At 39.0% G+C, this 15,288-nt stretch overlaps 1 protein-coding gene across 9 annotated transcripts in view; it reads right to left on the bottom strand.

Moving 5' to 3' along the window:
* Positions 1-15,288, bottom strand: part of zdhhc14 (zinc finger DHHC-type palmitoyltransferase 14) — a 70,066-nt gene that overhangs the window by 49,454 nt on the left and 5,324 nt on the right. For 8 of the 9 annotated variants that reach the window (XR_007892996.1, XR_007892994.1, XR_007892995.1 and 5 more), the window contains exon 1: positions 13,793-14,757. The exons of the other annotated variant lie outside the window; for it this stretch is intronic. Coding sequence is in view for 2 of the 8 variants with exons in the window: in XM_051654814.1 (XP_051510774.1) it covers positions 13,793-14,034 (242 nt within the window). In the remaining 6 variants the exon portion in view is untranslated. Of the gene's footprint in view, positions 1-13,792; positions 14,758-15,288 lie in introns of those variants that run through there. 9 annotated transcript variants of the gene reach the window in all.

Below are 15,288 nucleotides of genomic sequence, written 5' to 3' on the forward strand. Positions count from 1 at the left end.
TAGTTACATTACTTTGCTAAACATGGATCACATTGTTTAGGTGAGAATTTGATAGCTTCTTTTTCAATCAAATGTATTTATATAAATTGCTTAGTTGTGTGAAGTGCTGTCAAATCTACCAATGTAAAAAACGTATCACCGCAGTTGTGACAGAAATGTTGTCAGCACATATGCACATTAGGCAACAAAAGCAATCGATTATGAAAACTGAACGTTCAAAGAAAATATGCTGAAAAGTTTGCTTTTATTCACTATTCTTGAAGTGTCAAACAATCGTGTCTCATCTGTTCAGGGTCTGTAGGGCTCGTAAAAAAATTATAATGTGAAACTGAACCTGCAAATATCCCGATTATATTTAGTTCTATACAGCTGTGAGTCAGCCATCTCAATCACGAACACCATCAACTGAGTTTGTTATTCCTTTGCCAATGATTACTTACACAAAAATCTGGCTCCTGCACTAGCTATTGTAATGAACGAGGCTGGTATCCATTCAGCCGACCGCCAGAGGGAGCCCTCTCCCGAATACCAGCCATGAACGGTTTCTTCTACGTTTACTTCCTGTTTGCACTGTATAAATAGCCATGCCTTTCCATAGATTCCATAGAAAGTATTGCCAGTTTTTTCACTGCCTTACCATGCATTTTTCCATTGCCTGTTTCATTGCCTTCTTGTTATGATAATTGTGCCTGTCTTACTGGATTACTGATTGTTGGATTACTGTTTTGCTTTGTTTGCCTCATTGGACTGATTACTTGTCACAACTACTTTGCCTGCTTCACTGACTACATCTCTGCCTTGTGTTTTGGATTTCATTCAGGATGTCATTCAGGCAGGATTTAAAGAAATGCGCATTTATGATGACATTGCTAACTGGAAAAGCTTTAGAATGGCCCTCTGCAGTTTGGGAGAATGATAGGCAAATCCAAACTTCATTCGATTACTTCACTTCACAGATCCATGAAGTGTTTGAATACCCAGAGGGAGGTAAAGATGTATCTGTTCAGCTGCTTCATTTACAACAGGGTTCACGTTCTGCAGCTGACTTCGCTATACACTTCAGGACATTAGCGGCTCAAAGTGGATGGAACGATATCGCTCTCAAGACTGTTTTCAGAGAGGGAATGAACCGCAATCTGCAGGCCGAACTCGCATGCAAGGGTGAGGATTCAACTCTCACAGAATTCATTTCGTTGGCTGTAAAAATTGATAATTTACTGCGTAATTCACCACGTTCAAAGATTAGCCCCAAGTCACAACCATCAGTCCATAGTCAAGTCCAGGTATGCCCCGAAGCCCCTGAACCTATGCAGATCACCAATGCTAGAGTTTCTATTGAAGAACGCGATTGTCGTCATAATGAGGGACTGTGTTACTACTGTGGTGAAAGGAGTCATCAAAATTCTGCATGCCCTAACAAAGGCAAGAAATATCACAGCTCAAGAGCAAAAGTGAGTACCAAGAATATTTCATCTCCCATACACCACAGTTTTTCTCTTCCCATCAAACTCTCGTTTGATGATAAACACAAATGTGTTTCTGCATTAGTCGACTCAAGGGCTGCTGTAAATTTGATTCATCAAGATCTTGTTCATGAACTCCATATACCAATAGTACCTTGCATACCTGCCATTAACATCACTGCTGTGGATAATGCACCCATTGGCACAGGCATCCCACACCAAACCGTTCCAGTGACACTACGAATTGGATTATTTCATCCTGGGTCATCCATGGCTGGCTGTCCACGATCCCATCATCTCCTGGAACCAGGGTGAGCTACAACAATGGTCAGATTACTGCCGTTCAAATTGTCTTCATGTCACAGTAACCATGCCATGTTTAACCACTAGCATCGAAAGTCCAGAGATTCAAGATCCCCAAATCAAAATCCCCAAGGAATACTCAGGGTTTTCAGTGAAGTTTTTAGTAAAATCAAGGCAACTCAACTACCCCCTCATCATCCATGGGACTGCGCTATTGAGTTACTGCCCAACATGGCACCTCCTAGGAGCAAAGCCTATCCATTATCAGGACCTGAAACCATGGCCATGGAAACATACATCGAGGAGGCTCTAGCTTCAGGTTTCATTTGTCTTTCCACCTCACCAGCTGCAGCAAGCTTTTTCTTCACTGAGAAAAAAAGATGGAGGGCTCTGTCCATGTACTGATTACCAATGTTTGAACACAGTAACAATCAATACAGGTACCCACTCCCTCTTGTTCCATCTGCGCTAGAACAACTACGTGAAGCATGCATCTACACTAAGCTTGATTTGAAAAGTGCTTACAATCTCATTCATATTACAGAAGGAGACGAGTGGAAAACCACATTCATCACCACTAGGGGGGCACTATGAGTACCAGGTGATGCCTTATGGCCGGCCAATGCACCAGCTGTGTTCCAATCATTCATCAACGAAATCTTCAGAGACCTCCTCAACAAGTGTGTCATAGCCTACATCGATGACATACTCATTTACTCCCAAGATAAAGCACAACATATCAAAGATGTCAAGATGGTCCTCTCATGCCTTCAGAACCACCAACTCTACGTGAAAGCAGAGAAATGAGAGTTCCACACTACCCATACAACATTCTTGGGGTATATCATCACTCATAAAGGTGTTGAGATGGATAATTCCAAGATCCAAACAGTTACACAATGGCCAAGACCCAATACTGTTAAGGAGTTACAACCTTTTCTGGGCTTTGCAAACTTTTACAGAAGGTTTATCCACAACTACAGTCTCATCTCTGCCCCTTTAACGTCACTGCTCAAAGGCAAACCATCCAAAGTAACATGGAGTGACTCTGCTCAAATGGCCTTCGAAGCCCTCAAGAGAAGTGTCACGACCACCCCCATTCTCAAGCACCCCGATCCTAACCAACCATTTATAGTGGAATTTGATGCATCAGACTGTGGCATCGGGGTGGTACTCTCTCAACGCCACGGTAACCCTGGAAAACATTATCCTTGTGTCTTCTTCTCACGTAAACCGAACTCAGCTGAAAGGAATTATGATGTTGGGAACAGAGTTACTCTCCATGAAGGTTAGAAGAGTGGCGCCACTGGTTTGAAGGTTCTGTCCATCCGTTTCAAGTAATCACCGACCATAAAAACCTTGAATACATCAAGGGAGCAAAACGACTCAACCCACCACAAGCCCGATGGTCACTCTTCTTTAAAAGGTTCCAATTCACAGTCACCTACCACCCAGGCAGTAAGAACAGCAAAGCTGATACTTTTTCCCATCGTCAAGATCCTCCTCACAACATACCTCAAAAAGAGTCCATATTACCACCTTCCGTCTTCATCTCACCCATAAGCTGGGACATCATGGAAGAAGTTCAAAGAGCCCAACAAACAGACCCTGCACCACCAGAATGTCCCCCAACAAAACAGAATGTACCATGCACTCTACGCCAAAGAACGATCCAATGGATCCATACCTCCCTCAGCACTGGACACCCTGGCATCCAAAGGACTATAAGCTTTGTACGCAACTCATTCTGGTGGCCTTCAATCATTAATGATGTCACTGCATATGTTAAGGCATGTCAAGTTTGTGCACAGTCGAAAACCCCCAGAGAACCCCCAGGTATGTTGGCCTGTTCAGAATTATTAGACAGATCAATCCTGTAACATACCGACTGGAGCTTCCAACTAACTACCGCATTTCTCCCTCCTTTCATGTGTCCTTGCTGAAACTGGTGCACCCGGCATCTGGCCCCAGAACCACGGATCCTGAGCCTCCTCCTCCATTGGAGATCGACGGATCACCTGCGTACATGGTCAAGGAAATCATGGACTCTCGTCATCGAGGGGGCCAGATGCAGTACCTGGTAAACTGGGAAGGTTACGGTCCAGAGGAGAGATCATGGGTAGCCGCCAAAGACATACTGGATCCATCCTTGATCTATGACTTCCACCAAGGGCACCTGAATCGTCCTGCACCACGACCAAGTGGACGACCCAGAAGGAGAACACCAAGAGTTGTTTGTGTGGGGGGTGGGTTCTGTAACGAATGAGGCTGGTATCCATTCAGCCGACTGCCAGAGGGAGCCCTCTCCCGAATTCTAGCCATGAACTGTTTCTTCTACGTTTACTTCCTGTTTGCACTGTATAAATAGCCATGCCTTTCCATAGATACTTTGCGAAGTATTGCCAGTTATTTCACAGCCTTACTGAGGGTTTTTCCATTGCCTTCTTGTTATGACCATTGTGCCTGTCTTATTGGATTACTGTTTTGCTTTGTTTGCCTCGTTGGACTGATTACTCACTATTACTTTGGCTGCTTCATTGACTACGTCTCTGCCTTGTGTTTTGGATTTGTATGCTGAGTTTATTAAACTTCTTGCATTTGGATTCTATCTTTGCCTCTATGTCGAGTCCCTCACAGCTATTGTGTGCAGACTCGGTACTAGGTGGTACTATGGGGTAATTTTCGTTAAGCAGGGTTAGGGTTAAGCCTACACAATAAGGCAAGACACCATGATTTCAAACTTTGAACTTTGTTTTTTATTTATTTTAACTAAAAATTCAAATGAAATTGGAAAAAAATTAAGTGAAATTAAAATGTGTGTTGTTCAACTTTTTGAAATATTGCTTTACAACAGTTGTGAAGGGCAACATCTCTCTGGCAAAGAACCTACTTCATCCGTGCATTCTCTGCCGGTCAGGTATTGTGTTGTCCGGGAAAATACATCATGTGTGAGAATAAATTTGTTTTGTTCACAACTGATATACAGTTGTGCTCAAAAATTTGCATACCCTTGGAGAACTGGTAATATATGTACCATTTTTAAAGAAAACATGAGTGAGCAGGCAAAACACATTTCTTTTATTTCTTATGGGATTCATATTCAAATGTAGGTTATAACAGTATGGCACAATCATAAAACAAAACATGGCAACAAAGATAAAAATGAAATTACCCCTTTTCAAAAGTCTGCATACCCTTAGTTCTTAATACTGTGTATTGCCCCCTTTAGCATCAATGACAGCATGCAGTCTTTTGTAATAGTTGTCTATGAGGCCCCAAATTCTTGCAGGTGGTATAGCTGCCCATTCGTCTTTGGTCGTCTTGCATGAACCGCCCGTTTGAGATCTCCCCAGAGTGGCTTGATGATATTAAGGTCAGGAGACTGTGATGGCCACTCCAGAACCTTCAGCTTTTTCTGCTGTAACCACTGGAGGGTCAACTTGGCCTTGTGCTTAGGGTCATTGTCGTGCTGGAAAGTCCAAGAGCATCTTGTCATCAATTTTCACAAGATTCCCCGTGCCTTTAGAGCTCACACACCCCCAAAACATCAGTGAGCCACCACCATGCTTCACAGTGGGGATGGTATTCTTTTCACTATAGGCCTTGTTGACCCCTCTCCAAACATAGCGCTTATGGTTGTGACCATAAAGCTCTATTTTGGTCTCGTCACTCCAAATTACAGTGTGCCATTACGGGCTTTTTTTGTGGCATTGGTGCAGTAAAGGCTTCTTTCTGGCAACTCGACCATGCAGCTCATTTTTGTTCAAGTATCGTCATATTGTGCTCCTTGAAACAACAACATCGTCTTTTTCCAGAGCAGCCTGTATTTCTCCTGAAGTTACCTGTGGGTTTTTCTTTGTATCCCGAACAATTCTTCTGGCAGTTGTGGCTGAAATCTTTCTCAGTCTACCTGACCTTGGCTTGGTATCAAGAGATCCCCAAATTTTCCACTTCTTTATAAGTGACTGAACAGTACTGACTGGCATTTTCAAGGCTTTGGATATCTTTTTATATCCTTTTCCATCTTTATAAAGTTCCATTACCTTGTTACACAGGTCTTTTGACAGTTCTTTTCTGCTCCCCATGGCTCAGTATCTAGCCTGCTCAGTGCATCCACATGAGAGATAAACTCATTGACTATTTATACACAGACACTAATTGCATTTTAAAAAGCCACAGGTGTGGGAAATTAACCTTTAATTGCCATTTAAACCTCTGTGTGTCGCCTTGTGTGTCTGTAACAAGGCCAAACATTCAAGGGTATGTAAACTTTTGATCAGGGCCATTTGGGTGATTTCTGTTATCATTATGATTTAAAAAGGAGCCAAACAACTATGTAATAATAAATGGCTACATATGATCACTATCCTTAAATAAAAGACAGTTGTTTTGCATGATCAGTCATATTTTCAAAATCAATGCCAAAATTTCAAATTTCTGCCAGGGTATGCAAACTTTTGAGCACAACTGTATATATATATATATATATATATATATATATATATATTGCAATATCCAATTACATCAGCAACCTGAGGCTGAGGGATCGGTGAATATTCTTGATTTAGTGATTTTGCATTGAAAATTTAATTAATTTATTTAAAAAACAAAAAACTTAAATCAAATACATTTACACAATTAAAATAATTAAGTGATTAAAAAAAATAATATATACTGTATATAAGTAACCTTCCATTTACCGTCAGGCAAGTATCTGTCTAAACATGCAGGTGGAAAATTACTTACACAAATGAAGACATAAAAACAATTATAAATGTAAAAATAATACTTATAATTATGATAATAATTACTGAAATATAATTTATGGTTTGCGGTGAACGTGTTTTTGTATTATTTTATGTTTTAATCACAGATGTATGGGCTGCAGAGTTGTGGTCACAATGAACTGCTCTGTGGAAATAAAGTGAACGGAACTCAAAGCACCTCCTGAGCTGAGATGTCTGAGGTCATTTGCAGCACTCATAGACGATATTGTTCTTGCAAAACAAAAATTAAGAAGACAGAAACAAAGAGTGAGAAACGTTTACATGCGCATTTTCCACGAGACTGCACGTCTCCGTACAAACAGCGCGTCATATATGTCATATATGCGCACAGACGGCTTTTCTGTCATCTGCTCTTAATAATATAATAAAGTGCGTTTCTTCAACTGCGTGTCTGTGTGTCTATGGGCAAATTATTTGTAATATTAATTTGATAATAATAATAGCCTAATAATAATAATAATAATAACACTAATTTAATACATTAATGGGAAAAAGAGCCAAATATCGTCTTGACATCGTCAAAGGCATCAACTATTGGCGATCACTCTGACCATCGTCGATCCCTGAGATCATCGTCTGTCGGCACAACCCTAATGTGCATTTCTCTCAATAAATTAACAAAATGTTCAGACAGTCTCCTTGCTGGTTTTTCCGACACATTCAGAATCATTACCGCTTTTCCTGGTGTCGCTGCAGCTCGCTTTGTGTGTGCGCTTGTAAAATTTATATTTTAAAGGCTCATTATTACGGTTTAGTATTTCTCTGTAATTTAGAACAGTGTAAGCAATGTTACTGCTATATAACTTATAATATTCTTTCTCAGCCCTAGAACTCAAACCATTTTCTCATTTTAAAAGCTTGAAATTTGGACTGCTATTTAAGGTTTGACAAATGTAACATGAACCATAAATGTGCCTATATTACAAATGTATGCGGATTTAAATGAGAAATAAATAAAAATACACTTGCATAAATTGTGGTGTCCATTTATATAGGTGTTTATGGTAACCCTGGTGACTCGCTCAGAGAGAGAATAATGAACTTCTAACAGCTGTAATAATGCATTAAATGAAAATGAGGCGATAAACTGTAAGCAACGAATATTAAACAACAAAACAAACCCTAAGCTCTGTATACATGGTGTATTGTTACATGGCCAGCAGTCAGACTGTGAGTGCAGCTGTGATTTGTGTGTTTTATGAATGTGCGTGCTTGTGCTTATGCACGTCTCATTCACAGACGCTTCATACAGCTGTGACAGTTCCACTGTATAACTTATGAAATGAGCCGTTTTAGGTTGTGCTTGGACTTGTTTTAATCACAATGCTGCGATGTAAGTAACGATGTGCAATTTCCCACATTCTGTTTCATGAATAAGCAAAAACGATAGCCCCCATGTAACATACATGTTTCTGTCGCGTTTAGTTTATTGCCTCATGAAACAAACAGAATATGGGAAATGCCATCGTTACTTACAGCAGATAACTAAAACCAGACCCAAAACAACGTAACAAGGTGCAGAGATGTTGAAATAATCCTCACAGAGCAACATAAGCTTAGCCCTCACTCAAACAGACACGCTGTGTATGCGCACGTGCACTGCGGTTTTGACTGCCCGAGTCTCTGCCTGAAGGAAAGACGTTGCAGGCAGTCAGAGAATTTCAACCACAAGCAAATAAACGTAACAAATTATCGGCGAATATATCAGCGGCAATTCAATTACCGGCGCAATAATAATATTTTGATTTTCCCGGTTATCGGCCAATAATAAATCGGCCGCCGATATATCATGCATCCCTAGTTGTTATAAGAATGTGCAAAGGAAATTATGTTCAAATGTGTTTGTACAGGCATTTTATAAATATGAAAAATAACATGTAAAAATAGTGGTTTTGCATATTAAACATGCAGGTTTGTATAGGTAGCAAGTATGAATATGAATTTACAATTATTTTTTTGTTACTTACACGAACATATATTTTATATTGCACCATACTGTATACTTGTATACTTTATTGCACTAAACTGTAATATACTGTACCATGGCTTAGATAAACATCAAGTGAATAAGTCTTTTAGATGCTTTGTCTATGACAGTGTGCTCTGTGCATCTGGTTGGGAAAAAAATGAAGTAGCTTAAATGTAGCAAGCTACTTTTGGCATGTAGCTTTAGCTTTCAGATTATCTTAACTAATTTGTCTGTTGAGTAGTTGGTAGCTTAGCTAGCTACATTTTTTGAGTAGCTTGCCCAACACTGGATGTTAAGACTCCAAGACATAGGCTAAACATTTAAAACCATCTGCAATAGCTGCTATTTTCTACTACCTGCTGCCTGTTAAATTGGCTATGCAAAACTAGGCATGACAGTTGAATTAGCCAAAATGGTCAGATGCTATCGACAGGCATGTTAAAATAGCAATCCCCTAGGGGACCTTTTAAGAATGCCATACTGTGTTTACCACTGCTTCTAGACACTTATGATTCCTTGTGGAGTGGTCTTCTCCAAGGACAGTTTTGAGGATGTTTTGACAGACAGAGAGGTTGTACAGGGCCATATACTGTCACACAAGGACTTTCACTCTGGCGACAGATTATTTGCTTATACTATTTTCAGGTGAAATTCCTTGCACTTTTGTACTGTGAATAAACTCTGACTACAAAAACACTGCTGTTGAATTTGGAGTTGACAAGATATTAACAATTTAAACATCTACTTTTATAGGGGAAAGTATTTAAACATCAAAACAATTACACGCATAAGCTTTAAATGTCTTGAAAGTCCTCTGTGATGATATTACCATTTCAAAAAGTGTTACAAGACATAAAAATAAAACTATGAGCTGGGTCGTCCTGTTGTTTCCTAGGAGACAGGCTGTTCCAAAAGTACATGAAGAATGGGAAAGGGAAACCGTTGCCATAGAAACAAGACCACCATGCCATGTTTTGGAAGTTGTGGTATGGAATGTATGTAGCTTGGAGAGATGGGGGATGGGACACTGGAAAATCTCGGTTCCACACAACCTTTATCCAGAGCAGCAGTCTCAAGATAACACAGCTTCTTTTATAAATAATGATGGTTACAGCGAACATGCTTAAGAGAATGCAGCTGTAAGGCTAAAATCATTGTCATGTATGCTCACTTGCATTATAAGGTGCTTGCTTTTTTCCACTCATTTTAAACCCACAAAACTCTGAGCACAAGGCGCTCTTGTTTACAGATCTCTGAAAATGTCAGAAATCCAATTGCTATACGTCAACATTTTCTACTTCGGGTTAGTTCAACTTCACCTGACCTAAAAACATGGCGGACAGTGTTATTGTTAGTTACGTGGCTTTAACTAATTCTGTTAAACCATATTTACTTGTAAATGTTCCTCAACATAAGTGAGAGGGTGCACTGCCTAGAGTGGACTCCAAATGCATTCAGATAAAATTCAGGTATAAATAAAGTAGGGAACACATTAACAGTGATGGGCAGTAGCTTTGTAACAATTATTTTGAAATCAAGTAGCTTTTCAGTAGCGAAGCTATATTTTTGACTAGGTAGTGGCGTAGCATTGAGAAAAGCTACACCTCTACATCATGCCTTGTACCCGGTGTTTACTATCAGCGGTTTTGAATCAAAACTAAATATGTCCGATCACAAATGAATCGCTCACGTGAGTCGGTTCTTCAAAATGAATTGGTCACACGTGATAGAAAAGCAGTCTGAATCGGCTCGCGATTCAATCTGAATGACTCAGAAAGCTTGAGCTGATCGCAGCATGCAAGAGACGAGGTAATAATCTGAGATGTCATCACTCTGTGGTAGAATTTCTATAGTATCAACATCAACTCCATATGACAGAATTAAATCTAGCGTATGATTATGGCGAAGAGTTGGTCCTGTCACATTTTGTCTGACTCCAAGAGAGTTGAGAATATCAATAAATGCCAATCCCAATGTGTCATTTTCATTATCTATGTGAATGTTGAAATCACCAACAATTAAAGCTCTATCTAAAGTAACTACAAGATCTGATAAAAAATTAGCAAATTCACCAAGGAAATCAGAATAAGGCCTGGGTGATCACACGCTGCTGAATCATTTGTGTGCGCTCTCGCTTGCCAGTAAGCTCACAGAGTATTTTATAAAACGGAAAATAAAGATAACGCTGGTTGCAGTGGATCTACAATCAATGGAAACCAAACCTACAAATGCATCCTATCGTTTGCCAGTGATGAAGAAGGTCTTTATAAAGTTCAACACGTTTGCAGCTTGTAAACAACTTCTGCAGGTAAATACATTTTCCAACCAAAAGAGTATCAAAACACATATCAGCCTACATGAAAACACATAAAAAGTACCATGGCATTACCATGTTTTTGGACATGTACCATTACCTGGACACACTCTGTTAATACAATGGTAGGCTACATGAATATGGTAATCATATAGCGAAGTACCATGGTATTTTTTTTTATTACCTTGAAGCACCATGTAAATACAATAGCATATGTATATGGTAATCATATATCAATTTACCATGGTAGTAACATGGTATTCTTTGAAGTAATTTGAAGCACCATGCAAATACAGAATGGTACACAAATATGGTAATTGTATAACAAAATATCATGGTATTACCATCTGATACCATCTGATATCACATTGTTATTGCCCAGATGTGCTCTAACATACACACACACACACACACACACACACACACACTTGCTGCTGTATTTCTGTATTGTACAGGTGAATATAGAGAGGAATGTTACAGGAATGTGCAAATGAAATTATGTTTAAATGGGTATGGGTTTGTAGAGGTAGTAGTCTAAATCTGAAAAATAAAATGTAAAAATAGTGATTTTTCATATTGAACACGTTTGTAGAGGTAGTAGTATAAATATTAAAAAGAAAATGTAAAAATATTGACTTTAAATGTTGAACACATAGGTAGTAGCATGTCTAAATATGAATTTACATGTTTGTTGTTTTGTTTATTTTATGCGCACATAACGGTACGTATTGCACCATACTGTATACATGTATACTGTATTGCACTAAACTATACCATGGCTTTGATAAACATCATGTTAATACGACTTTTAGGTGCTTTGTCTATGACAGTATGCTCCGTGCATCTGCTTTTGGCATGTAACTTGTAGTGTAACTTGCTACTTTCTATGAAGTGTAGCTTTTAGCTTAGCTTAACAAATTTTTCTGTTGAGTAGTTTGTAGCTTAGCTTGCTACCTTTTTTGAGTAGCTTGCCCAACACTGCACATTAACTCCTTTATCAAGACTAATTGGAAAATTCAAGGGGAGGGAAGTAGACAGACCTGTTTACACAAATTATATATGGTCTAGCAGGATTGAGTGTGCATTTGACTTGGCTCACATTTGCATATTTACACTATTAATGCCTGAAACTTTCATGCAGGTAGGAAGTCTTCAAATCTTTAAACACTGACAGAGACCAGGTCATCTGTGCTTACTGACATATAAGTTCCTGAGTTTAATTCTGCTCTCCTTACTCACTCTTACACCCCTTAAAGGAATAGTTCACCCAAAAAATAAAATGTTTTCATCATTTACTCACCCTCATGCCATCCCAGATGTACAAGAATTTCTTCTGCAGAGCACAAATGAAGACTTTTAGAAGAATTTCTCTGTAAGTCCATACAATGCAAGTGAATGGTGTCCAAAACTTTGAACCTACAAAAAGCACATAAATGCAGCATAAAGTAATCCAGTGATTTAAATCATGTCTTCTTAAGTTTTCCATTCGATTTTGGGTGAGAACAGACCAAAATGTAACTCCTTCACTGTACATCTTGCCATTGCAGTCTCCAGGCACTATCATGATTTCAAGACCATTTTGGTTTGTTCTCACCTAAAATCGATTGGATCGCTTCAGAATACATGAATTAAACCACCGGATTCATATGGATTACTTTTATGCTGCCTTTATGTGCTTCTTTGAGCTTCAAAGTTTTGGTCACCATTCACTTGCATTGTTTGGACCAACAGAGCTGAGATATTCTTCTAAAAATATTTGTTTGTTCTGCAGAAGTCATACACATCTGAGCAAACCTCCTGTCTGCTTCAAGCTGAGACCACCACATGAAACTAGCATAGCAAACACCAACATGGTGATGAGTAGAAATAGCTCCTTAAGATAACAATTCCACTTTTTACAGTGTGTATCTGATGGAAATACCACACCACTTTGGTGAATATACTATGGTATGGAATAATTGCTATATTCTTAACCATGTTATTTTAATGAAACTCCAATGTACTTCAAATAATGCAATGGTATTACCATGGAACATGGCCAAAACAACATACCATTACACTGTAAAAAAGGGCTAATTCCAGTTGTTACCTTGAAGGAATAATTCACCCAAAAATTAAAATTCTCTCATAATTTATGACATTCTTTCATCTGCTAAAGTCAAATGAAGATTTTTTTAGAAGAATTTCTCAGCTCTGTTGGTCCATACAATGCAAGTGAATAAGTGTCTAAATTTTGAAGCTCCAAAAATCACATAAATCAGCATAAAAGTAATTCATAAGACTCCAGTGTTTAAATCAATGTCTTCAGAAGTGATATGATAGGCGTGGGTGAGAAACAGATCAATATTTAAGTCCTTTTTTGTTTTTTTACTATAAATTCTCCTTGCTGTCAGTCTCCACTTTAACTTTAACTTTCACATTCTTCTTGTGTTTTTGTGATTCACATTCTTCATGCATATCGCCCCCTACTGGGCAGGGAGAAGAATTTCTAGCAAAAAACTAACTTAAATACCATGTTGATCTGTTTCTCACCCACACCTATCCTATCACTTCTGAAGATATGGATTAAAACACTGGAGTCATATGGTTTACTTTTATGATGACTTTATGTGAATGTTTTTGGAGCGTAAACATTTTGGAACCCATTCACTTGCATTTTATGGACCTACAGAGCTGAAATATTCTTCTAAAAATTATTTGTGTTCTGCAGAAGAAAGAAAGTCATACACATTTGGGATGGCATGAGGTTGAGAAAATTATGAAAGAATTTTCATTTTTGGGTGAACTATCTATCCCTTAAAGGAGCTATGTTTCTACCTGATCTAACCCATAAAATTAGTTGTGTTGGTGTAACCTAATGTGTTAAGTAATAATAAATAATATTTTTTACGAATAAAACCAGTTCATTTAGATGTTACTACATGAAGCACATTTTTAGGAAAAGTATAACACTTACTCAAAGGCAAAGAAGAGGCCACTGGTCACCAGAATGAGAACCATGGTAAGGTAGAAGACCCCAGTCTGCTTTGCCATCATAATCCTGCCGTTGCAGTAGAATTTATTTCGGCCAGGAAAAACCTGCCATTTCCTTTTGATCTTCCACTTCGTCGTGTGAGGGGTCTCAATGGGTGAGGAGTTACGAGTACAGATCTGATTGTACTGGCACTCCCTAATGGGCTCCTCTACTCCAAGATGCATGTTGTCATTTAACCAACCAGCAGTAACTTTAATAAGCAACAAAAGTGCTACAGTAATTCAAATGTCCTCCACTGATGAGACAGCTGGATCTTGGAGAAACATCACTGATGCTGGAGGACGCATTACACACCCCAGACTTAGAAAACCATCAAACTGTAACCAAGGAACCATTTTCGTTGGATCATGTTTGATAGAAATCGTCCATTATTCAGTTACATAATATTGAAAAAGCATGGAACTATCATTTACCACCAAAACGAAGGCATGGTGTTCATGCTTCTTTGCACAACTCCTTCATTGCAGATGTCTATCCTCAAAACAACAGGATGCGCTCCAGGGGGAAACAAAGGCATGTCGGCTTCATGTCCACAAATGTCGCTGGGTCTATTTGCTCCTCGAAGCTTGTAACTCCACTCGTGCGGGTCAGACACGCTCCGTTTGAATCAAATCCACCGAAAACATTTGCAGAAATGTCAAAAAAGCGTCCTTCCGATGTCCTCTTTTAACCGATTCATAAGAGGGCCATTATTGCATATGAGATGCAGCTAAAATATATTTAGGATATATGCACGATATAGCTACAGCAAACAGACACGAAGAGAGAAGAGGAGCGCGTTAAATCAGCTATATCGATGGTGAAGGAAGGAGAAGAAAGATTGCAGTCGCTGGAGGAGATCACCGCTTGAGCTCAGAGCACACGATGACCCAAACAACGGATGTGTCTCAAAACCAAGTGAGCTGCCTATCTAGACAGCAGCAGTGTTGGGCATGTGTCTCGCAACCAAGTGAGCTGTTTACCTAGGGAGTAGACAGCAAGTTTGGGCACCCTCCTCAAAACCTTGAGCAGCTTGCCTAGGTAAACAACATTTTGGGGCATTTCTCAAAAATCAAGTGAGCTGCCCACCTAGCCAGCTTGGGGCATATGTCTCAAAACTACTTGCACAGACAGAGCTGCTTGCATGACCAGCTTTTTAAGCAAAGTGCCTCAGAGCTGCCAACTTAGACAGCATTTTTTGAGTGTATAGGCACTTTCGCAGTCAAGCTGAGCTCTCTCTCTCTATTTAATTTTAAATAAAATAAAAATAAAATAAATTCAATTTGAAAGAGCTTTATTGGCATTTGCACACAATGATAATGTCAAAGAATCAATGCAAATAGCATAATGTAGTGACAGAAAAATGGTGCCTGTAATGGCAATAAAATATATAATCATAAAAAAATTGAATATATATGAACAGAATAGAATAAACATTT

This window comes from Myxocyprinus asiaticus, chromosome 25 (genome assembly GCF_019703515.2).
Source record: "Myxocyprinus asiaticus isolate MX2 ecotype Aquarium Trade chromosome 25, UBuf_Myxa_2, whole genome shotgun sequence".
Lineage (NCBI taxonomy): Eukaryota > Metazoa > Chordata > Actinopteri > Cypriniformes > Catostomidae > Myxocyprinus > Myxocyprinus asiaticus.